General features: G+C 43.0%; 3 protein-coding genes across 4 annotated transcripts; all 3 read right to left on the bottom strand.

The window, feature by feature from the left end:
• Positions 1-52: 52 nt before the first annotated feature.
• Positions 53-3656, bottom strand: LOC127770252 (vacuolar-sorting receptor 7-like). 2 transcript variants are annotated; one of them, XM_052295915.1, is made up of 12 exons: positions 2527-3656; positions 2352-2440; positions 2180-2249; positions 1990-2073; positions 1815-1891; positions 1631-1712; positions 1414-1496; positions 1051-1114; positions 818-949; positions 607-710; positions 365-483; positions 53-240 (listed from the first exon to the last, which is right to left on the bottom strand). In XM_052295915.1, exons 1-11 carry the CDS (start codon positions 3533-3535, stop codon positions 373-375), a joined length of 1905 nt encoding a protein of 634 aa, XP_052151875.1. In that variant the 5' UTR covers positions 3536-3656; the 3' UTR covers positions 53-240; positions 365-372. The 2 variants fall into 2 exon arrangements, with proteins under 2 accessions (XP_052151875.1, XP_052151876.1); XM_052295916.1 differs by having other exon boundaries at positions 369-483.
• A 2007-nt stretch (positions 3657-5663) lies between these two features.
• Positions 5664-7293, bottom strand: LOC127770253 (uncharacterized). The gene is made up of 2 exons (XM_052295918.1): positions 6987-7293; positions 5664-5973 (listed from the first exon to the last, which is right to left on the bottom strand). The coding sequence occupies exons 1-2, from the start codon at positions 7195-7197 to the stop codon at positions 5825-5827; spliced, it is 360 nt and encodes a 119-aa protein (XP_052151878.1). The 5' UTR covers positions 7198-7293; the 3' UTR covers positions 5664-5824.
• A 673-nt stretch (positions 7294-7966) lies between these two features.
• Positions 7967-11957, bottom strand: LOC127771772 (protein ECERIFERUM 26-like). The gene is made up of 2 exons (XM_052297706.1): positions 11383-11957; positions 7967-9105 (listed from the first exon to the last, which is right to left on the bottom strand). The coding sequence occupies exons 1-2, from the start codon at positions 11845-11847 to the stop codon at positions 8251-8253; spliced, it is 1320 nt and encodes a 439-aa protein (XP_052153666.1). The 5' UTR covers positions 11848-11957; the 3' UTR covers positions 7967-8250.
• Positions 11958-23688: the final 11731 nt, after the last annotated feature.

The following is a 23688-nucleotide window of genomic DNA, read 5'->3' as shown; positions in this document are numbered from 1 at the left end:
ACTTGTCTAGTCTGCACTTTGCGGTGCACCGGCTTGACATAGACTTATCCCGTTCTTCTACCAGAAACTCTGAACCTATTTGGTTCAGTTCTCTACAAAAGCACCAAGCAGAAACTGCAAGAACCCCTGTCATCAAGTATGATGTCTGAACTTCGCCATGTACATCGCGGCATTCGTCGCTGTCATGTGTCTTGGCGTCTCAAAACGAATGGACATTGCCAAAATGTTCAACCTCTGCAACTGCAAGCATGGAAAGAATCAGAGAAGGAACTATAATCACAGACAAATAATGCTGAAACATATGAGTTCAGTAACTACTTGGCCACAATTTCTGTTCAGAGTTCAGACAGGAAGTTGTTAGTACCTGCCTAGCTAAGCATGCTCAACCTGGGCCTCCTCTCTCAGCGGCAGCCTCTCGCCGTTCTGGCCCTCGAGAGGCATGTACTGCGACATGATCGCCATCACCTCTGAATCCATGTACCTCTGCACACGAACAAGAACAAGAGCAAAATCAGTAACAACGCCAGCAATGGATATGATCTTTGGAAGAAGAACATTTTCTGACAAAAATGTTCAGATGACGCTGTCTGATCATATCCAGCGTACCCTGAGCCTGTACTTGTAGAACACGTATCCGGCGACGCCGGCGCCGGCGAGGCAGGACAGCACCAGCGTCGTCACCAGCCACCCAAACGCCGACATGTTCTTCGCTGCAATGCAACCAAAAAAACACAAACCCATTCTCAAAATCTCGAGCGACGAGATGAGGAAGATGACGATGTCGAGGCTGGATTGATCTCCATTGACGAAGAATTACCAATGCAGGTGTCTTCAGCCTTGATGTACATCAGGTTGTTGCCATGGCAGCTGCAGTCGAACGAACCCCATGTGTTCTTGCAGGAGCAGTGAGGGCAGGAGCACGCCAGCTTCTCGCTGCACTCGTCGACGTCTGCAATGGCGAAGAACGGATCAAGAACAAGATCTGACGACGACAACCTGATGCAATTCTGACCAAGAAATTTGCAGGAGAGTGACAAGTGATTTCATCACCTTCGCAATGGAGCCCGTCGCCCTTGAACCCAGGTGGGCACTTGCACCCACTCAAGTCTGAATCCTGCATTTGCAAACAGCTCAAAACATCAGATGAGTCTGAAGCTAGCAGGTGACAGTGACAGACACCATGGCCCGTGTCTGATCGGTTGAGCTACGGCTTAGAAATGAATGAACCAACCAAAAATAGTTCCTGAGTAAAACTTATATATTTGTGTTGTTCACGATTTAAAAGCCAAATGCTTAAAAGCATACTCAGAATTCAAAATTCGGTTGCGGCGGATAGGCCAACAAGCATTTTTTGGTCACACCCAATGTGGTTTAGAAGAAGATCACAGAGGTGGCATGTTTTTATCATAGTACCGAGCAAGCAGAGAACGTCTTGCCGTCTCTCGTCCCCTTCCAGCAGCCACCGTTGTTCATCGCGCACCGCCCTGGTCCGACCGCTGAAAAGATTGCAGTGGAGCAGAAACATCAGTAGGAAATTCAGCCACGTTCAGGTGCAAGATGAGCTGAAATGAAATGATCCTCTGAAGAACACTGAATTGAAGGTGAAACATTAGCAGTAGTCTAGTACAACCTTTGCAGTGGGTGTAGCCGTCTCCTTGGTACTGAACACCATCAACTACAGGGCACTGGCAAATTCTTCCCCTGAAAGTGTCCTGCCAAATAATCAAGTGAGTCAATACAAGTTTTATCTACTTGAATTGATTTGTATCACAGTAATTTCTTGTGATCTTCAAAGAATTTTGGGAATGGGGTACCTTGCAGGCAGTGATGTTGGTCTTCTCGTCTCGCCAGCAGCCGCCATTGTTGTTCAGGCACTCGTCAGTCTCCATTTCTGCCATGATTAGTGGATATCATGAATTCATGATCAATGATTAGTACTTGGATCAAGTGATTGATCAAGTGTGATTTCAGCTGGTGAGGATTGCAAACCTGGTGTCAGGCAGACATCAGGCTCAGTGGACTCCTTGAATCCAGCACAAATCGCCTTGAGAACCGAAGTGCTCTCCAATTTGCCTGTAAAATCAACAGCAAACAATCTGTTTCAGAGAGAAACAAACACCAAATCTTCGATCGAACAATGATCTTAGCCACAATTCAGTGTGATCTTGATCGTTCTTACCCCGGTACTGCACATTGTTGATCACCAGCGTCGGCAAGATCGTCACATCCCCTCTGGTGCCATGTCCAACCTGCATCAAGAACAGCAATGGCGAAGGTGTTCGTCAGTACACCGAAAATTTCAAAATCCTACTACATTTTTCAGCATCAAGCTGGTCAGTTGGTCACCGAACCTGAACAATCTGCTCCGTCTTGAGCACGTCGTTCTCGACGTCGGCGTCGGGATCCCCCATGCACTCGTCGATCAAATCCATCGGCAAACCTGTCCATCGCCATGAACTCCACTGTGTCAGCGGCGGCGGCGGCGAGAAGAAGGGTAAGCCGGCGAGGCGGCGGCGGCTAACTCACCGAGCGACTTGGCGACGTCGTCGGCGCAGCGGCGGGTGTAGTGGTCGCCCTTCATGGAGCAGCGGAGGTGGTAGTCGGCGACGTAGTCCCACCAGAGCCAGGAGGCGTTGCGCGCGTTGGCGACGCGGTGGACGCAGAGCTGCCTGAGGTTCTCGAGCACGACGTCGCGGCCGGAGTAGCCGGCGGCGAGGTCGCCGTCGGGGTCGGGGGCGCAGTAGCGGCCGCGGTTGACGCACTGCGCCTTGCACTGCGTCGTCTCCAGGAACGCGTCGGGGCAGAACCAGGTGATGTAGTGCGGCGTGAACAGCGCGTAGCCGCGCTTCTCCAGCAGCTGCGCGTGGCCGCGGAACGCGCCGACGAACGCCGCCTGCTCGTCGCACCGCGGCCCGCACTCGTCGTTGCTGTTCGTCCAGAGCTCGTACTCGACGCGCTCGTCCGGGTGCGGCATCGACTCGCGCCAGTCCAGCCGCACCACCACCTCGTCGTCGGCGGCGGAGGCGGCGGCGCGGAGGGCGTCGCCGAACTGCTTGGTGACGAGCGCCGACGGGACGGTGATGTTGGCGAGGAACGCCATGTCGGGGGTCTCCTCCTCGGGGCTGTCCATCGTGAGCAGCGGCTCGTCGACGCCGTCCGCCACCAGCACGGCCGCCGCGCCGGCGAGCTGCGCGTGCCACGTCTTGAGCGCGAAGTAGCAGCCGCCGCGGTCGACGAGGAGCACGACGGGGCGGCGCGACCGCGACCTGAGCGCCTTCGCCGCCGCCTCGCCGAACGGCCTGCACCCGTCGGCCAGCCTCGCGTCCGCCGGGTACACAACCACGCCGGTGAGCGTGCCACCGTAGTCCGGCACGCCGTAGTTGGCGATCGCCGCCTCGTGCCGCCCCCGCAGCGACCGCGGCGACAGCACCTTCACGCTGTTCTTCTCCACCACGAACCTCGCCGTCGCCACGGCCACGCTCACCGCGGCCACCGCGAGACACAGCGCGGCGGCGAGCCTCCTCGCCATTGCCATGCTTCTTGATCTCCTTCTCTCTCTCTCCTCCTCTGCGACCTCGAGCTCTCGCGCTCGCGATCTCTGATCTTTGTAGGTTGGTTAGCGCGGGAGACGTAGTGGAGAAGACATGGATGGTAGAGAGGCCCGGAGAGGAGACTTGAAATTCAAGTCCACGAAAACGAAAACGAATTTATCTTACGATGAACAGTGGTATTGAGGTGGCGTTCTTTTATCTGAAGATGAAGATGAAGATTAGGATTAAGTTTTTTTACGCAAAACAATGTGGTATTAACGTATGATTGATTGAGTTTTTATTATTACAAACTTGAAAAATATATTAATATAATATTTTAGAGCAACTTTCATATAAAAAGTTTTCGCACAAAACGCACGTTTAGCAGTTTTAAAATCGTGTCACAAAAATCTTAATCTTCATCCAACTTTTATTGGAGAAAAAAAAGACCTAAATATTAAATTTGCATTTTAACCATCCCATTCAGAGGGGGGAAGGAGTAATATTTTTGACAAAATGGAGGCGTAGACTTGAAATCGAGGTCATAAACATCGTAAAAGATAAATAAATAACTCAAGTTTGAATTGTTCTTCTACGCGATATGTCGCTGTTACATTGTGCACTGGTTTGTCCTAAGCCCTGACCGATCTCCAAGTCTTTTTGGAAAATGTCCATCCTAATAATTTAAAGGCAATTGCAAATTTACCACTACTTTGAATCGTTATTGCAAAACTGCCATTAGAAAATTACAAAAATACCACTAGAACTATCATTCGAGTGGCATCCTTGCAATATTGAAAAAACCGGTGGCAAATTTGCAAATGCCCCAATAATTTAAACATAACGAGATTGTCCCATCGCTTCCTTTGCACACCATGATATGATAATTATGCCCCTGCAAAAAAAAAAGCACTACTTCCTCTATCCTATATTAAGTGCAGTTGTGGTTTTCTATGTCCAACGTTTAACAGTTCGTCTTAATTTTTTTATGATTAGTATTTTTCTTGTTATTAAATGATAAAACATGAATAGTGATTTATGTGTATTTATTTTTTAAATTTTTTTTAATAATTTTAAATAAGACGAACGGTTAAAGTTGGATAAAAAAACTATAACTGTACTTGAAAAGGGACCGAGAGAGAGTAGTATGTCTGGCTTGCTGATGCAACTTCTTTTCTTCTTCTTCTTCTTTTTGTATGTCTGAACATTTCTTCGGTGATGTGCGAGTTGTGCAAATGTTGGGGAGGTGTAACAAACATGCAGCCCTGGGTCAGTCAGCGGGTGGGGATAATGATGGCAACTGAGCGTGTGGGTTGGGGACTAAGACGTGCAAGGATCGATTCAACGCCAGAGTTCTTCGTGTACCATGATACGAGTCGTGCAATAATTTAACAGGTACCAAATTCATAATGATCAAATGACATTTTTAGCAGCCAAGGCAGCTTGTTCGTGCCGGGTTCAACGAATTTAAGAATCGATACAGTATCATGAAAAATTAGCTATTGAAATACGATACCAAAAAAAATTCAGTTCATGTTCTTCAGTTTGGAGGTTATTTTCTGAATTCTGATCGGATTTCATGTTAAGTCAACTACTGTTATTTAGTGCACATGAGTGCATGGAAATTGCCAGGAATTATGTGTTGACTTGATCATGTTACAAAACCTCATATGCACAACAGCATCTGACAGTTCATATGCTACCTAACGGCTCAACATGCCACTGCTGTCAAACTGTCAAAGAACGGAACATGCGTTCTTGGAGACTTGGCATTCTTTAATGAAGATATCGTAGGAACGGGGAATAAGGCTGGCACCGGAGTACTGGATCAAAGAAATTTGCACTTCAATCCAACAGATAGGTACAAGTTCTGTACATGAGATGTAGTAAACCAAGAACATCCCCCATCCCCAAGCGCCCACCAACATTGGGGCAAAATGATCCAAATTATGAAATGATGAATCATTAAGAAATCAACAAGATGCAAGGTGAAATTAACATCATGCCCTTTTGTTATCACTAAGAATAGTTCGGAAAGAGCAGATGCAAAGACTCACCAGGAAATGAATATATATAGCTCATCACAGATGCTTAAAAAAAGATCATATCAGTAATACGGATGAAGCTCCTGAATAGGGTGTCACTGGCTCACTGCTTTCGCTGATTTCAATACGGTATCCACCCAGAATGGATGGTTAACACTTAGGTGCACAACAACACAAGAGATTACCATTACATGCATTGTTCAAACTAACCAAAATTGATGGTTCTCATAACAGAGTAAGCTTTGACACCTACTTTTTACTAAACCTCCCCTTCTTCCTAGCTTTTCTTTTATCTTTCTTGATCTTCAAGTGAAGTTGTACCTTCTTCTTGCTAATGCTACCAATTGGCTTCAAGAAGGACTTGGACTTGTTATTTCCTTCATCCGCCATCTCAACGTCTGTTTTGTTGATACAAAGAGAGCATGCCATCAGTCAAGAAACAAGGTGAAGTGAAAATGTAAAAACCGACTCTAATATATCTGTCTCTGAATCAGGTGTTTTGATGGTGGAAAATCAGAAGGATCCATACTAACAAACCAAGCTTATTTAGTAAGTACAACATACTTGATCAACAAGGCAGCAATAGAAACAAATTGATGAAAAAGTCGTTTCTGTTAGATATATGAGAATGAGTCCAAAATTGCATCTACCGGTTAGGTTTTGTGTTTACTAACAGGTGCAAATTTCATGTGAAGCAAAACAGTGTCTGATTTGTATGTTCCATTACCTAAATTTGTTTGAAACTTATACCCTTCCATTACCTATTAATAATTTCATAACAGGACATCACACAAATGTTACTATTGGTCACTTCCCTGATACAAGTACTCAAATTGCAAACCAAGAGGAAGTGACTCCAAACAGATGTACAGCAACCTAATAATAAAAGAACTTAACAGCATCTTCAGTCCAAACATAACACACATATAGGCAAGCGATTCAGAAAGGAAGCTTTCATTTGTTTCACCAATAGTTTTCAAAGACGCACAACAGAACAGTTATCGGCTCATGCTCCTTGCAGCTAAATTTACTCAAATTGGCATCCAACAACATGCTTTTTTCCAGGTTTCCAGACGAGACATCAACATAGCACCAACGCATTGTCAATCGGAGCAAATTCCACCGCTGATACACTCCAAGAACTATCATGATAGTCATGTACTAACTGAGCAAAGCAATAAAGTGGAAGGTCAGCTCAATCCACCGATCGCAGCTACAGCTATAACCTTGTGTGCACCAGGACCATCGTGAGATGAAATCTGCAGTATTCTCTACCTGAAGGATTGATACTCAAACAAGCATCCCAAACATAACAGATAAGGCGCAGAGCGATTCTGTCCGCCTCCTACATGAAAACTAGGGCCACAGCTACCCCCACAACAACGAACCACTGAGACGAGAGAAGGCTCACCCATGGCCGATGCCGAGCTGGAGGCGGCGCGGGAGCCGCCGGAATCCTTGGACGGCGGCGGAGGCGCGCGGACCGGCAGCGCGGGCGCCTCGAGCGCGGCGGCCTGCGCGGCGAGTTTGGCCGCCTCCTTCTTGTCGTAGAAGGGCTGCGCGATCTCCCGCCGCAGCGTGCGCAGCCGCTTCTCCCGCTTCGACCGCAGCGACTTCGCCATCTCGCCGCCCGCCGCCGCCGCAGAGGTGGGGGGAAGAAGGGAGCGCTCGAGCTAGGGTTTTGGGGGGTCAGCGAAGCGAAAGAGGAGGAGACCTAGCCACCCTCGCAAATTGGTTTTGTAGCGGCCGCCGCGTTGCTAACTTGGCCCGGGCTTTAGTATTGCTGGTTCCAAATTGGGCCAGCCCAATGGAAGACTACTCTTTGAGCCTTGTTTTGATGGGCCTAAATCTCGGCCCATCTACCTGGATGGGCCAAGATTGTGACCCATCTAAACGGGGCCTTTTGCAAATAATAAAAGGTGTCTAATAATTTTCCGAAAAATGTGTAAAATTCAAGCATATTTGTGGAGCCCAAAAGCTAGGGCACTTGGTCACGACGGCACACTGTCACAGGCGTCCATGTCCGACCAGTTGGCAGGCGTTAGTACATGGTTTGCAACTTTGCATTGCCTCCATGGCAGGTCAGTTATTAGGAGTACGTGTTTTCTGCAGGCAATATTAATCACGTACTGGTAGTCTACATTGATTTCGATTTATCGACCCACAGCCATAATTGAATGAATACTCAGGAATAACGTCATCAGACGGAGGACATGCATGTGCAAAAACTGTTTCTGCCAGATAAAATACTGTGTGCAATTCACCAGAGTATTAAATTACCGTATGCAATACTACTAGCAGTAGCAAATGCTTGATCTGAATTCTACCGGTATAAATCTCATCTGAATTCAACCGTAGTAACAATGCTTGATCCCAGTGAATTACCCAGTCTAAAAAATAATAATGCTTGATCTGAATTACCGTACGCCCAAAAGTACTTACAATAATGTATTCTGAATTTCTGACAAGTATACTGTGGTATATAACACTGCATTTCCATTCTGGCACTCGAACAACTTATTACGGTACATCATGATACAGTACAGACTTCGTAAATTCCAGAGAAAAAAGAGGCGCCAAGATTGTCCTACGCTCGTCGAAATTTCATACCAGCCGGATCGCCGGTCGCCGGCGCCGCGTGTTAAGACGACGCGCGGCACGGCGGCGCTCCGGGCTCAGGCGTCTTGCAGCAGCAGGAGCGTGCTCCCGAGCGCGGCGCGGAGGCTGTCGACCTCGTCCCTGGGGATCACCACCGTGACGACGCGGCCGCGGCCGCCGGCGTCCGGCTGCACCAGCACGGCGCCCTCCTCGCCGACGCCGTCGAGGCCGTACTCCACGTGGACGGGCCGCTGCCCCTTCAGCTCCAGCTCGTAGGGCGCCACCTGCTCCATGTCGACGAACGTCAGGTTGGCGCCGCCGTAGACGACGACGTCGCCCGGGAACGCGGCGACCGCGCCGGTCTCGTCGACGACCTTGTCCCCGGCCAGCATCGCCGCCAGCTCGGCGACGTCGGTCTTCGCCGGCGACGAGGCCGCCTCCACGTACCCGACCCTCTGCTCGTTCGCCAGCGACTTGCCGCTCCTGGCGGCCATGTCCGTCCTCACCACGGTCACCGTGGTCACCTCCTTGGACGCCGCCGCCCTGATCTTCGCCACCGCCTGCCATAGGAGCGCCGAGACGAGCTCGAACGTGCCCGCCGCATGGCGTCCCGCCGCGGATTGCAGCTTCTTGAGCGCCGGCTCGGTGACGCGGAAGGAGTACCACGCCATGGCGCGGCCGGCGGGGACGAGCCAGTGGTCCTCGATGGGGCCGACCGGCTTGACGGAGCGCAGCGGCGCGGCGGCGGCGGCGGCGGCGGCGGGCGCGCGGTCCAGCGGCTTGTTCGCCGGCTCGAGGACGGTGCCCGCGGGCTTCTTGCCGCTCAGTATCTGCGCCCACGTGTTGAAGCAGGCGGTCGCCGACGCCACGTCGCCGATGAGGTGCGCCCAGCTGAAGCCGAGCGCCATGCCGCCGCATTTGAAGCTCGTGACCTGCAATGCACGGCGCGAGCCGGTCCAAACCCAAGAAAATCATTAATTGTTACCACTTTTGCATCAATACAAGATTACAGCAAGAACACTTAAGTTTGTTTTCTTTTCATAAAAAAAGTTTGTCTTTGTTCAGAAATTGAAGAATTGGGGTGCAGCTATTTGGGATCAAAATTAGACGATCAGGTCAGAACTGTGACTTGTGAGCTGTGCTGCAAATCGACAGTGGACCACGAGACCTCGACATCATAATAATGAAGCAACGGCCTCTACGGTGATCTATATATTAGAGCAAGAATAATAGTAGAACTCATTTCCTACTATTAGCCTATCTTAAAGCCAACATATATAATGGATTAGCTATAAGGTTGGCTACAACTATCTTCTCCTCTCCCTATCTCTCACCTATGCATTTAATGTATTTGCCTAGGAGTTTGTGTTAAGCTAGCTCTTATATGAGAGCCAAAATTCTTGATTTTTTGTTATTTCTCTCCTCCACATAAGTTTATAGTAGGCTTATAGCTCACTATTATACTTGCTCTTAAACCTAATTCTGTTTGTAAACACCTCTTTAGTAGTAAATCATAGTATTCTTTTAGATCAACTCTTCAATTATCATTCTTCGCTCCTTAAGACTGAAGTGCCACTTACATAATGTCCATTTCAATAATTTCATTGAACTCTCGTGGGAGTGATGGCTCATACTGTAAAACATTTTCAGTCTTTTAATTGACAAGAAAATATAGGCAAAAAGTCAAAAAGACATAGTATTAATAAAGAGTAAATTTCATAAAACTACACATTTTGTGGTCTAAATTGCAGAAAACCACACACATTTTGACATTTAGCACTTAAGTACATATATTTTGGTTGTGTAGTTTTACAAAATCACACTACCGATGAATGGATTTACCCGCGAGATGACGTGGTTGTTTCACCTAGGACGAGGACATGGCATTCTATTACCAGCCATCACACGAGAAATTGTCTACATTAAAACTGGTATAGAATCAATTCAGTTGTCTGCTGTATCTTTTTCTTTCTTTCATTTGATACTGTATGATACTACGAGTACTACTATAGTACAGTACTACTACTGTGCTGAATCTTTCTAAATGTTGGTGGGGTTGTGTTACTCCAGAAAAAGGGCTGGGTCTGTCAATGGTCAATTAATCCAGCAGAGAAGCCATGGTACACAAATACTGTAGTCTGTAGAGACATGTTGGCAGATTCAGAGAGCACTTTTTTCATACCATCACTCTAGATTCAGAGATCTGGTGAAGGTGGAGCAATGAATGATTTTATCAGACTGTATAGCCTCTCTGCAGTGGAGTAAAATTGTTACTTTTGTTACTTTTATTACAAGCCCCAATTGATCTCTACATGTTCTAGCACCGGTCGGTATCATCATCTCTACTGTTACTCATTTCATAAGATTGATTTGATCATCTCAACTCTTCAGTTATCAATAAAAAACATGGTCATTTCCCAGGATATCTGAATAAACACCTGGCCATTTCCAAAGGCAAAAGAAAAAAAGGAGAAACAGTTCACCCTCAAAACCGCATCACTAGCTTTGTGTGAACCTGTACCGCTAAGAATTCAAGAACAATCCCACCGGCTCACGGCACAATACACGGCCACCGCGTGAAAAACCTCCATGCCCAGCCCTGTGCGTACTGAACTGAGGTGTTTCACTGCAGGATAATTGCCTAACCACCCTCACACTAGCTACCTGATCCGGACAGCAAGTGCAGCTAATCCTTCTAGTAGGTGCCATGAATCTTGTGATGGTTTCTCAAATCAACGGTTACACTAGTGCTACTCATTCCGTCCCAAAATAAACCAACTAGTGTGTCCAGATTCATCGTATTAGGATGTGTTACATTTCGTTACGAGATTGATTTATTTTGAAATTGAGAGAATAGTTTCGACAGTAGTCGCAGCTTGCTGGCAATGTCTGCCAAGTTGGTCAGCCACTGATTAGGTTGCCAGTTCAGCTAGCATAAATACGGTGAGTACTGGAGTAGAAGTAGTAAATGTTAACAGCTGCAGCAACAGCTGCGAACCATACTGAAAGCTACTCCCGCCAATTCAAAGAACCAGTTATAACCAACCAACCAACCAATCCAAAGCTAGCTAAGCTAATTACTCATATTTGCACTGAACTTTTTAACAATTAATCAAAGAATCCCCATAGACTCTGCAACTAATCTATACTATTAGTTTAATTTTCAAACGCAGATTGCTCTGAACTTCTGTGTGTTTGGATGTGTGTACCTGGATGTAGAGGAGCGGCGAGAAGAAGAGCTCGGGGCCGAGCACCTTGTCGTAGCAGAGTTGGCGGAGGCGGTCGGGGGATTCGTCGCGGAGCCAGTCGTCGAGGGCGCGGTCGCACCTGGCCTCGACGATGCGGACGCCGCAGTCGTTGCACTTGATGTAGGGGCGGGGCGCCGCGGCGGCGTCGGCGGCGTCGTCCTCGGCGCGGCGGATGCGGCCGGCGACGGGGAAGTAGGCGTCGAGCCAGGGGAACATGGGGTCCTTGAGCGACTTGATGGTGATCCCGCGCACGGCGTCGCCCGCGGGGTAGTAGTACGCGCCGCGGAGGTAGTGCAGCTTGTAGGCCAGGTCGGCGTCGGCGAGGTCGTAGTTGGCCTCCCCCGTCACCGAGCTCGGCACCACCGTAGACAGCCGGTGCCCGTGCACCGCCGCCGCCGCCGGTGTCTCCTGCCCCTCGAGCACCATGGCAAGGGAATCGCGCTTGCAAGAATGGCGCTTGGTTGTGTTCGGAATTTTGGACGAACACCTGTGTGTGTGAGGAGAGGGATATATACGCGAACGCGAGCAAGAAGAGTACAGGTTGGGGGGGTTTAAATACGAGTTAGTTGGGAGGTGAAGTGAAGGGGCGAAACGCTGGACGGGTGAGCTCCCTGGACCATGGATATGTCAATGTTTGCGGAGAGAATCTATGCCACTAGAATTTGACTTTTTTCCTTATATGCTATTTAAAATTGGCTTTTCTCTTATATGCCACTAGTTCAAGTTTTTCCATTTTTTTATGCGACTCACATCACTATAGCGTTAGTTGACTGTTAGTCAAAGGTTAGTTTTTTTCGTAAATGACCAATATGCCCTCTCAACTAAAAAATGTGTAAACTTAAAAAAATCATAATTAATTTATTTTAAATCCTTTTTGAGTGAACAAAATTTTGTTAGAACCAATGAAAAATGCTCTTTATATTAAAAATATGGTTGGAACACTGCATGTTTCATGGTTACATTGAAAGTTTGTTTGTGATGGTAATGGCTAAAATTGCATGTGATGCAGAAAAAAAATCAATTTTTATATGTTGTATCCAGTAGCTATATTAGTACTAAAATATCTATTATTGGTTGTATACTAATTCTGAAAGGCAAATGCGTCTTTTTACAATGAAGTTAACGGCCAACTGACGGTGGACTGACGTCAATGGTATAAAAGGGAGGAGAAACTTGAACCGGTGGCATAAAAGGAAGAAGCCATTTTGAAGTGGCATATAAGGGAGCCGGTTAATTTAGAGTGGCATATAAGGGATTCACCCATGTTTGTGTGCATTGTTTGTTGATGTTCTTTTTTTTGGGGGGGGGGGGGGGGGTTGATGTTCTTTTTTTTGGGGGGGGGGGGGGTGTTTGTTGATGTTATTAGAGGAAGTTTAATAGTATAGCCAACTGCTAGCTCTAAATCATCTGTAGTGAATTCATACAATAGTTGCTTACTATACTATTAGTATCTGGTCCCACTTGTCATACACACATTACACCTTGGAGTTTGTGCTGCAGCTGGCTACAGATCTGTAGCCCGCTGCTCTTCTCTCTCTTCCTTTATCTCTTTAAAATATGTTTATAGCTGGCTTATAGTCTGTTATTGTACCTGCTCTTATTCTGTCGTCGGTCGCATGTGTGTGGCTTGGTACTCCTATTCACTGTTGTGGCTTGAACCTTTAGTATTGTAGATTGATCCTCAATTTATGTTGAGTAAATTTTAAAAAGCTATAACTAGTTTATCAAAACTATCGGTTTGATTAACTAGTTTGAGGGTCATCTCTGGTCCCTCGCTGGTGCTGCATCGTTGGGGGATCTATTGGGAGATTAGGCGGCTGCCACCCCCTCCTGCTAGATAGGAGTTGCATATTTTTAGTTTATTAGTTTATCTCTTTCTCCTTATCGGAATCCTCTCCATGTAACCGATAATGATCAGTTAAAGTCTGGTCGTTTGTGTTGTGTGACAAAAACTCTTTTTCATCTAATATACTGACATACAATCATTTTTGAGTGTTCGCGAAAAACTATCAACTTGTACAACAATCATACTTGATATTGTAAAACTGTATCTTTTGGCTATCTTGTAAAATTGTGCCGTCCCACTTGTCCTGTACATTTGTAATACTATTGTTTTAAGTTGAGCTCATATGTTATATCCATATAGTGGATAAGTGTCAGATTTTTTATAAATCATTTGTCATTGATGTAGTTGTGTGAAATACAAAGCTAAAGTTAAAGCAAAGTGGTACTTTTGTTTAAATAATTGTATTTTTTGGGTAAAATTTACTCTTTTATAGGTACTTTATTGAATTATTGTTATGGAATATCTACTCCAAGACTCTTAAAAATACGATTTCTTAAAAAAATTGTTTTCCTGCTATATTGCACACTTGTTATAAAACTCAAACTATACATGCTAAGTTTTTTCATAAAAAAATTAATTTAGTATTTATAACGAAGTAAATAATGCGCGTAAAAATACTCCGATTTCAAAGAAGCCTACATCTCTCGGTTTGCTGTATATGTTATTGTATATATATCAACCGGGAAGCATCAATATATTCAGATGATTTGAAGTTACTTTAGGGCATGTTTAGATCTCGTAGTAAAACTTTTTACCATATCACATCGAAAGTTTGGACATATGTATGGAGTATTAAATATAGAGAAAAAATTACATAGATTACGTGTAAATTACGAGATGAATCTTTTAAGCCTAATTGCTCCATGATCTAATAATGTGGTGTTACAGTAAACATTTGCTAATGATGGATTAATTAGGTTTAATAAATACGTCTCGCGGATTATGTAATTTGTTTTGTTATTAGTCTACGTTTAATACTCCGATGTGATATACCAAAACTTTTAACCCGTGGATTTAAGGGGGCTGCTATATAACGGAATCCCGTTTTCGAACGAGATGATACTGGTTAGGTATCAGGTCCGGTATCGGGTGATACATATCAGGTATTAGATGATTCTACCACGTTTTCAGGTGATACTCGCGACGTATTAGGTGATATCTATCAGGTATCATGCGATTCTCGCCACATATAAGGTGATACTTGCGAGGTATCGGGTGATACCTATCAGGTATCACGCGATACCTATCAGATGATACTTGTGATGTATCAGGTGATACCTATCAGGAATCACACGATACCAGCCAAGTATCACGCGATACACACCCGACATCGACGCCGACGACCACTGCCGCCCCAGCGCCCCTTCCTCCCTGGCTCCGGCCACCGCTGCTGCTCCCTCCTCCGACTCCGGCGACGCATCATCGCCACCCCCTCCGATCCCCTGGATCTGGCTACCACCACCGTTGCCCCTCCCTCCCCTAGCTCCGGCTACCATTGCTGCTCCCTCCTCCGGCTCCGGCCACCGCCACCGCCCCCTCCCCCGCCGGCTCCGGCCACCGCCGCTGCCCCTCCCCTCGACTCTCTAGCTCCTACCACCGCCGCCGCCCCATCCCTCCGCTCTCTGGCTCCAGCCGCCGGCGCCCCCGCTCCGGCCACCGCCGTCGCTCTCTCCCTTGGCTCCGGCCACCACCACCGCCCCCTCCCCCGGCTCTCTAGCTCCGGCCACCGCCGCGGCTCTTCCCCCGCCGCCGGCTCGGCCCTTGTGCCTTGTGCTCTTGCAGCTGATGGAGGTGGAGGGGAAGCTATCCCGTTGGGGCAACGGTATCCCGTCCCCTAGTATTCCCGGGATTTAAACACAGCCTTAATGTCGGGCAGCTACTCGTTTTTATATTTATCAAAATCCATACTGACACTGTACGTGCTGATCTGATCATTTTCGGTTATCCGGGTCGAGATCCAGGAAATCCCAATACCGCGTCACATCCAGGAAATCTTGGGCGTTCGTCGGCTCGGCGCGCGCCGAAATTGCCGTTAGGTCGTCGTGCTGCGCGGTGCGGCGAGCGCGGCTTCCTCCGCGCCCACCGGCACCGCGCGCCGGTGAGGTGAAGCACACGTGCTCCTCAGATCACGCTGTTAGGTAGGCTACTCTAATAACAGTCGTCTTTCTCTTCAGATCACGCTCACCTCTTGATATACTCCCTTCATCCTTTTAAAAAAAACCAACCTAAAATTTATATGAGACATAATCTAATATAACAATTCTGGATAGGGAGTACTATATGGAGTACCACGTAAAATGATGGACGCTGTAGAAAGAAGAAGCATCTAGATAATCGGCCCCCCATCGATGCGCGCCAACGCAGTTATGCTTCGACGAGTGAAGACAGCCAGCGCATCATCCGCTCACGCACGAACCGAAATTCGACCGATCGATCGATCGAGCGGTTTTGTGGCGGCAGCGTCAATGTGCCGGCCACAGCGCATATACACTTATACAGTAGTAATCACCGTTTCTCCAAAAAAAAAAAGTTTATAAAAAAATTACATCAAATTAGTTTCATTAAATCAAATATTGAATATATTTTTATACGATGTTTGCTCTGTATTGAAAATGTTATCATATTTTACTGTAAATTTGTTTAAACTTAAAAAACTTGATAAAAAAACAAACGCCTTATAATATGAAACGAAGAGAGTACCATGGACTCATAGGAACGCGGTGCATTTTTAGTGACCTTTTCTTTAAACCCCACAAGATGTATTTGTATTAATTAAGTAGAGGGAAACACTGTATAATAGCTCTAAGGCCAGGAGATTACAAAAGAAAACAAAAGGAAAACGAGAGGGGGGGAGGGGTGAGAAATGCCTAGGGGTTTTCCGGCTAGCTTCACAAGGTGGTGAGCTAGATGACCTGGATTCGAAGTATAACCCCTTCTAATTATTTAATATTATGTCATTTCCTAATATTCGCCTCTTTTTTTTAGAGGGATAGCGGATCGCTGGGGGAAAGGGGTTAGGGGTACATGTCACGATTTCCATTGCTGATATTGTACTTTCAGAGGTGTCCGGAAGCAGGGATTAGATGGCCCTTGCTCCACTTGCGCGCGATAGCCATACTTCGTCAATCCCCCGATTAATGGTTACTTGTGGTAGTGCTTCGATGTTGCGGAAAGCCATGCTATTATTTTCTTTCCATATTTCCCAAGAGAATATAATGAGGATTGATTTAACACCATTTTTCTTTTTTCCTTAGCCATGGTGTGGATGGTCTGGATCCAGTCCTTAAGGGATGATGTGTGGGGCCAGTTCATTGGTCGCAACTGAGGAATGCCAGCCTTGTCGCTATAGTGTCCCAAATTGTTCTCGTGATCGGGAATTCGTAGAAGAGGTGGTGGGCCGTCTCGAGGTTTCTGAAGCAGAGTTGGCAGAAAATAGTTGTTTGGCCACTACCTCTGTTGAAGTCTATGGGCCGTGACCTTTGACTCTAGCGGAACAGTAGACCAGCAAAAAAAACATGTTTTGACCGTAACAAAAAATATTTTTTGTACTAGTAGTGAGCATACAGTTCGTGACTTGAATTAATTGAGTTTCTTAACAAAATCTCCTTCAAAAGAAAGATACTTATGTGATTAGACATGCTGAATGCGCCCTGATGAAGAAGCTACAGAAACGAAGTAAACGAACGATTTGCGATCAACCAACCCAATCAATATCTCAAGGCATTGCACAGTGTGCAAGTCCATAAAACGAGCTGGAACTGGAAGCTGATTGATCGAGATCTCAAAACCAATATAATCCAGCTACTATATTAGACGGACGGACGGGCCACTAGGCAGGTAGCCAGGTAGGAAAGTTATAGCCCGGCCGGGGGCCTACACACAAGTGGCCCGGCCGGCGACCGTGCGAGCCAACCATGGTGGCGTTGCCGGGCGGTGCCAATTTGTCACATCTTTTTCATATGCTTATACACATTAGCTAAATTTAAAATTTTTAACTTTAAATTAGAAGTTGATTTCATCGTAGTTTATTTTTTAACATTTGCTTTTATATCGTTAAAAACACTTATATAAAAGTTTTATTAATAAATTATTTTTCATCCGTTTGCTTATTCCACAATGGGGTTGCATATATGCAGGGATGGCACCGTTTTCTCAGATAGATAGATCATCGCCACTAGCTGCGTGCGTACGATCCCAGATTTGATGGTCCAAAATGTGATAATCTTAGTACACTCTGGTCCGTGTATAAAAGCGCCAGGAATCGTGTGTAGCTAATTAGGATCGCGTACGTGAGGAATAAGGGGGCCGGATCTATCGATCGAGGAATGGCGCCCTCTTAATTGGGACGAAAATATGGGTGCGTGATGTATTTCTTACCCTTTCCAACTCCACAACTCGTTTTGGGGGCTGATCGGAAATGCTGGCCGCTGGAGCCGCCGTGGCTGTGGCCGTTTTTAGCTGTTGCCGCTACATTCGTTTTCGGGTGTAGTAGCCGCGGATAGTATTAGGGTCGGTTCACTTTGATGCTATTTTTAACCATATTATTTTTTGATAAAGTTACCAAAATTTTAGCTACGTTTAGTTTGTTGCTAAATTTTAGTAAATACAAATCTTGCCAAAATTTGGCAACCTTGCCAAAATTTTGATAACCTTACCAAAATTTAGCAATGCCAAAATTTGGTAAAGTTGAAAATGGTAGCAAAATGAACAAGCCCTTAGTAGTCCAACTTGGTAACTTGGTTTCCTTGGATTAGGCCTTGTTTAGTTTTTAATTTTTTTTTCCTCAAAAACATCACATCGAATCTTTAGACATATATATGGAGTATTAAATATAGATAAAATAAAAAATTAATTGCACAGTTTGCATGGAAATTGTGAGACGAATCTTTTGAGCCTAACTAATCCATGATTAGTCATAGTGCTACAGTAAATCACATGTGCTAATGACAGATTAATTAGGCACAAAAGATTCGTCTCGCGGTTTACAGGCGAATTATGAAATTTTTTTTTCCATTCGTGTCCAAAAACCTCTTCCGACTTCCGGTCAAATATCCGATGTGACACCTAAAAATTTTCTTTTCATGACGGGGGTGTTTGGATCTAGGGACTAAACTTTAGTTCCTATCATATCGGATGAATTTGGAGTATTAAACATAGACTACTTATAAAGCTAATTACATAAATGAGAGCTAATTCGCGTGACAAATTTTTTAAGACTAATTAATCCATAATTAGCATATATTACAGTAGCATCACATAGGCTAATCATGGATTAATTAGGCTCAATAGATTCGTCTCGCGAATTAGTCCAGGGTTATAGAATGGGTTTTATCAATAGTCTACGTTTAATATTTATAATTAATGTCCAAACATCCAATGTAATAGGGAATAAAATGTTTTAGTCCCATCTAAACAGGACCTAAACAGGCTCTAAATCTGCATCGTTCAATCAACACGTCTCCACAGTTACAGCATATGCAACCACATCGCCGAGACGGTTGGACTACTGATGGAGGCTGGTTCGACCATCGATCATCAGGGACGTACGGAAGCAATCAACCACGAACTGATGACGAACTGTGCCTGTGGGGGGGGGGGGGGGGGGGGGGATCGGAGTTAGGAGTTGGGAAAAAGGCAAGCGAACGAACGAACCGTTGCTGTTAATTAAATTTCGATGAGGACGCATTCGCGCCATGACATGACATAAACGGTTAACCAGCCGGCTTTAAAATCTGCACTAATTAACATTTGGTCAATCGGTCGTGTACCGGCCGTCGCTGCCTCGCTGGTGGTTGGGTTGGGACAGATCGAGTTGGTTACACGCACAACTTGTCGCTAGCTCTCTCTTCTGAATCCTGATCGATCCAGTACATGCAAATTAAAAGCATGACATGTACTACTGCCGCTACAAGTGATGTGTGTGACGTGCTTCCGCATCTTTTCCGTGCACTGCGACTGAGATAGGTATAATCCCTACGTCTCGGAACAAATTTTGTTTTACCCATTTTGCGTGTACGTACATGTAAAAAGATAAAAAGGACTAATACCTTTAATTTATTAAATCTCAATATAACTACTCCTCTTTTTATCTACTCTCTACATTTGTATTATAAATTACAAGTTATTTTTTTTTGCGGGGAAAGGGTGAATTTATTTCTCAACCAGGGAGATTACAATCAGCAGTTATAAGTTCTTTAATGCAGAGAGGGGCATCAAACCGCCAAACTGCACAACTAATTTTTAACAAACATCACAGATTACAAATTAACTTATTTTGAAATAAAGAGAGTAGTAGATGTTCAGATATCCTCAAATCGTCGTTGTTATTCTCCTGCTCTATCAACTATATCAACTAGGAAAGTAGCCCACGCATTCGCGCGGGCATGTATTGTACACATGATTAAACTTTTCGGTTTAGCCGATTTCATAGGGCATCACCAAAATTTCGGTCCGAAATTTTGAACAAAATTTAGTTGAATTTGAACAAATATTACCAAAATTCATGAAAAAATAAAAAAAATTGGCCGAAATAATATACTATCGGAGGGGTTTGAAATGGCCAAAATTTCCAACCCTGATTGTACATTGCGTTTGAAATATCTTTATAAACATAATATCAATCGGCTGACACCTATTATGTTTAAAAGTACTTTTTTTTATTTGAATAAGACACATCAGGTGAAGCCTCCGCTGTTCTTTGGCATTTTGCTTTGATAATTTTTCTAAGATATTTGTTAGGTTTAAAAATATATCATATTTAATACATCTGTATTAATAATTATCTATGATCTCTTGATTATATAGAAGGAAGTTCGATTCAGTTTGTTTGGAAAACATGTCTAACAAATCAAGTGTAAATTAGAACTAAGGTGTTTGGCCATTTTTTTAATAGAATATTTACATGTTTTTTTTTTACAAATTCTAAAGAACTATATTGTTAATAAATATGTTTTATTTGTACCATCAAGTAGTTCTCCTTCTAGTAGGTTTAAGTTGATGCAAGTTGTTACATACTTACATATAAATTAATAAAGACATGTCATATACCTCGCTTCCTTCTGATTTGTGTGATCTATACTATCTTTTTCAAAAGAATATACCTAGTTAACATGAATCCAAAATTTTAAATTTAATAGTAACAAATATAACTTTTCAAAGAACTATATACTGCGAACCTTAGTGCGGTTTATATATGTAATAATATGTGGAGAAAGTCATAATGCTATGATATAGGATAGATGTAAGGCCATTAATGTCTAAGCATTTTAAAATTGTTATGAAAATGGAACATGCAATGGTTGGTCTAATTTTAGTGAAATGTAAGAACCCATTTTTTACGAACTTATTATAGTTTCTATTACCTACTTTATTTTATATTTTATACCAGTTCAAAATATAGGCTTTTTGGATCTTTAAATCATTATTTTAATTATAAATACAACAATATTTAGATTAGAAATCAAATGCATAGCTTGCAATTTATGCATGTTTTAATATTTTTGATTACTTTTGGCTATATAAACAGGAAGGGGTAGAGTGGAGAGCTCAAGCCGAGAAGGGATGGGACGAGTAGTGCCGTGTTGTACGTATGTTGGGGGGGGAGGGCGAAGTGGAGAGGTGTTTTTTTTTCTATTTTATCTAAATGATTTAAGTAAAACCGATGATCTATTTTTTTCTCAATTTTTTTGTTATTTTTTCTAATTTTTAAAACGTAACACATTGCGGCTTAAGATTTTCTAAAAAGTATATCTATTGGTTGAAAATAATGGATCTACCTACTTAAGTGGAAACTGATGGTCAGATGATTTTTCTTCCAATTTGTAAAGTTTTATTTTTATTTAAGGTGTAACACGTGACGCCTTAAGTGCGCTCAGAGGATGTACAATGATTTACGATAATATAATACTTGTTTTCATTTTGTATTATGGTCTGTCTTTTTTCTATTTGGTTACCATGCAAAGGAACGGTGTCTATGTTTAAATCACGTATTTTCATTTTTATATAGTGAAATATGGGTATCATGGATCTTAAATTATCTATTTAATTATAAATAAAGCAAAAATTCAAATAAGTTAACATTATGATTTAAGAGGAAGAGAGAGTTGAAGGGAAGAGATTGCGCGTGGATATAATTTTAATAATTATTTTTACCGGGTTGTAGTGTTTTAGTTGCAATTAGTTTTTTAACTAAAAATTGAAAAACAATTTATTGATTGATTAAAATATATCCTTTGTACTTGCCTTTTCCAGTATATTCACAGTAGATATTAAAAATACGAACACTACAATCTAGTAATGTTATTTTGACTTATTCTAATGTTATAATGGGGGAGTAGCTTTTTAAAGCATTCCTCTGTCTTTAAATGTAAAATAATCAAATAATCTAAAGACATAAGTTTATGAAATATTAGTTGTGTGAGTTAGATGTTATAGTTGCTTATTTTTTGCATAGGTTTTGCTTTCTAACAAACATATTTTTGAAACATTACTCATAGAATATTCATTTTACTTTTATGATTGTAGACCTAATTTAATTATTATGAAGTTATGTATGATGATAAAATCTATATTATTATTATTATTTTATATGTTTTTATAATTGCTTGAAGGGCACGCAAAAGTCAAGAAATCTAAACCAAAATGGCATTTTTTTTTCAAAGGTAAATAGTAGTGAAATATAGTCTTCAACTGTAAATTTAGTTATAAATAATCTAAAGATTTACGTGGATCAGAAATTAGTTGTGTGATTTAGAAGCTTAATTGTTTAACACAAAATTATTGCTTATCTAACTAATAAGGCATGAAAATAGGAGAAGGAATAGGTGAAAAGTGGATAAATGAATTGAAGGAAGAGGAGGCGTACATACGTACGGTCGTTTTTTTTAAAAAAAGTAACTTATACATACAGTTTTAGGTGGGCCCAGGTTTAGGAGAGGAATTTTTTTCTTGAAAATTAATCTAATGGTTGTAAATAATGGGTCCACCAAATTTAATGAAAATATGTTTTGTTATTTTAGAGTTTTTAAGAATTTCACTAATTTATTATAGCATCACATGGCAACTTAGGAGCGCTTGTAGGATGTCATATGGCTAATTAGGAGCATTTTTTAGATGTTTAATGGACTTTTAGACATCTAATATAATGTTCTAAAATATTAATCGGGTCCACCAATTTAAATGAAAATCGACGGTGATATTTATGTAAATTTATAGAGTAATATATTTTATCATTAAATAATAGTAAATATATTTTAAATATCATCGTTTTTTTACAATGGTACTAAGTACGTATGTTTTTTTTTTCTTATTGATTTTATGGTAACTCTGTGGGTAGTTTTTTTTTCTTCTGACGCGAATAGTAGGTAAGCTTCATTCGTTTCTTCAGTTGTACATACGTAAGTTTTTCCCATATATACATAAATACGTAATATTTAGGATAATTTTTTTTTATGATTTTGACCTTTCTCTTAAAAGTTTTATTTAGGACTTTTTTTAAGTTGATTGTATATATTTGTGTCGTAAAGACCTTTGGAGCAAATAAATTCTAAACTCAAACCAATCAAAACCATGGAATCAAGTAGATATATGGATTAAAAATTATAGCAATTAACTTGAACTTATCTAACTGTTGATTCCTTTTATCTGAAATTGATTGCTGTAAAATAGGAATAGAGAATAGGAGAGGAGGGTATGGGGTAGATGGACAGATTGACGGACGTACGTACGTACGTAGGAGGTGGTGGGGTAGGGGTGGGGTGGGATTTAAATTTAATCTAATGGTCTAAAATATCGGGCACACCAATTTAAGTGAAAATAGACGGTTAGATTTAATAGAGCTACGTGGCTGCCTAGGAGCATTTGTAGGAACACCACGTGACGGCTTAAGAGCGTTTGTAGGAAGTTTAATGGACTTTTAGTATATAATAGAAGATATATATGAGGCAAAGCTTTTGCCTTATTTTTTTTTAAAAAAAAATCGTCGTTGTTACAGATGCTAGCTAAATACTAGTCGTTAGGCGTTGCAAACTATAGAACTCTGTACTTTTGCATGTATGTCCTAGTATACCCTGCTAGTACTACTGCATACGACGACACGAGTACATCTACTTAATTTTGGCTGTGTTTAGTTCAGCGTAAAGTTTAAATTTTGATTAAAATTAGAGATGATGTGACTGAAAAGTTATGTGTGTATGATGGGTTGATGTGATAGAAAAGAACTGAAGTTTGGATCCAAACTTTGGATCTAAACACAGCCTTCATCACGCGGTTTTTGGGTGAAAATTTAGTTGCTACCTAGCCTGACAGTATTACAGTAACTCTGTACTCCGCGTGCATGTTCTAGTATTCCCATTGAATTAATTTCGGCGTACATACTGGTGCCTTTTCTGATGTGTACGTATTCCGGTTGAATTAATTTCGGC

The sequence above is a fragment of the Oryza glaberrima genome, chromosome 4 (genome assembly GCF_000147395.1).
Source record: "Oryza glaberrima chromosome 4, OglaRS2, whole genome shotgun sequence".
Classification (NCBI taxonomy): domain Eukaryota; kingdom Viridiplantae; phylum Streptophyta; class Magnoliopsida; order Poales; family Poaceae; genus Oryza; species Oryza glaberrima.
Note: the sequence above shows the minus strand (reverse complement) of the source record. Positions and strands in the feature narration are given on the sequence as shown.

What these genes read in the sequence shown, in the direction of transcription:
- LOC127770252 (XM_052295915.1), bottom strand. Translation starts at nt 3,535, where the DNA reads ATGGCAATGGCGAGGAGGCTCGCCGCCGCGCTGTGTCTCGCGGTGGCC. An exon ending in CGACGTCGCCAAGTCGCTCG is followed by an intron (nt 2,441 to 2,526) that starts GTGAGTTAGCCG and finishes GGCGATGGACAG; the next exon opens with GTTTGCCGATGGATTTGATC. An exon ending in GGCTGAAGACACCTGCATTG is followed by an intron (nt 711 to 817) that starts GTAATTCTTCGT and finishes GTTGCATTGCAG; the next exon opens with CGAAGAACATGTCGGCGTTT.
- LOC127770253 (XM_052295918.1), bottom strand. Translation starts at nt 7,197, where the DNA reads ATGGCGAAGTCGCTGCGGTCGAAGCGGGAGAAGCGGCTGCGCACGCTG. An exon ending in CAGCTCGGCATCGGCCATGG is followed by an intron (nt 5,974 to 6,986) that starts GTGAGCCTTCTC and finishes TCAACAAAACAG; the next exon opens with ACGTTGAGATGGCGGATGAA.
- LOC127771772 (XM_052297706.1), bottom strand. Translation starts at nt 11,847, where the DNA reads ATGGTGCTCGAGGGGCAGGAGACACCGGCGGCGGCGGCGGTGCACGGG. An exon ending in CGCCGCTCCTCTACATCCAG is followed by an intron (nt 9,106 to 11,382) that starts GTACACACATCC and finishes CGTGCATTGCAG; the next exon opens with GTCACGAGCTTCAAATGCGG.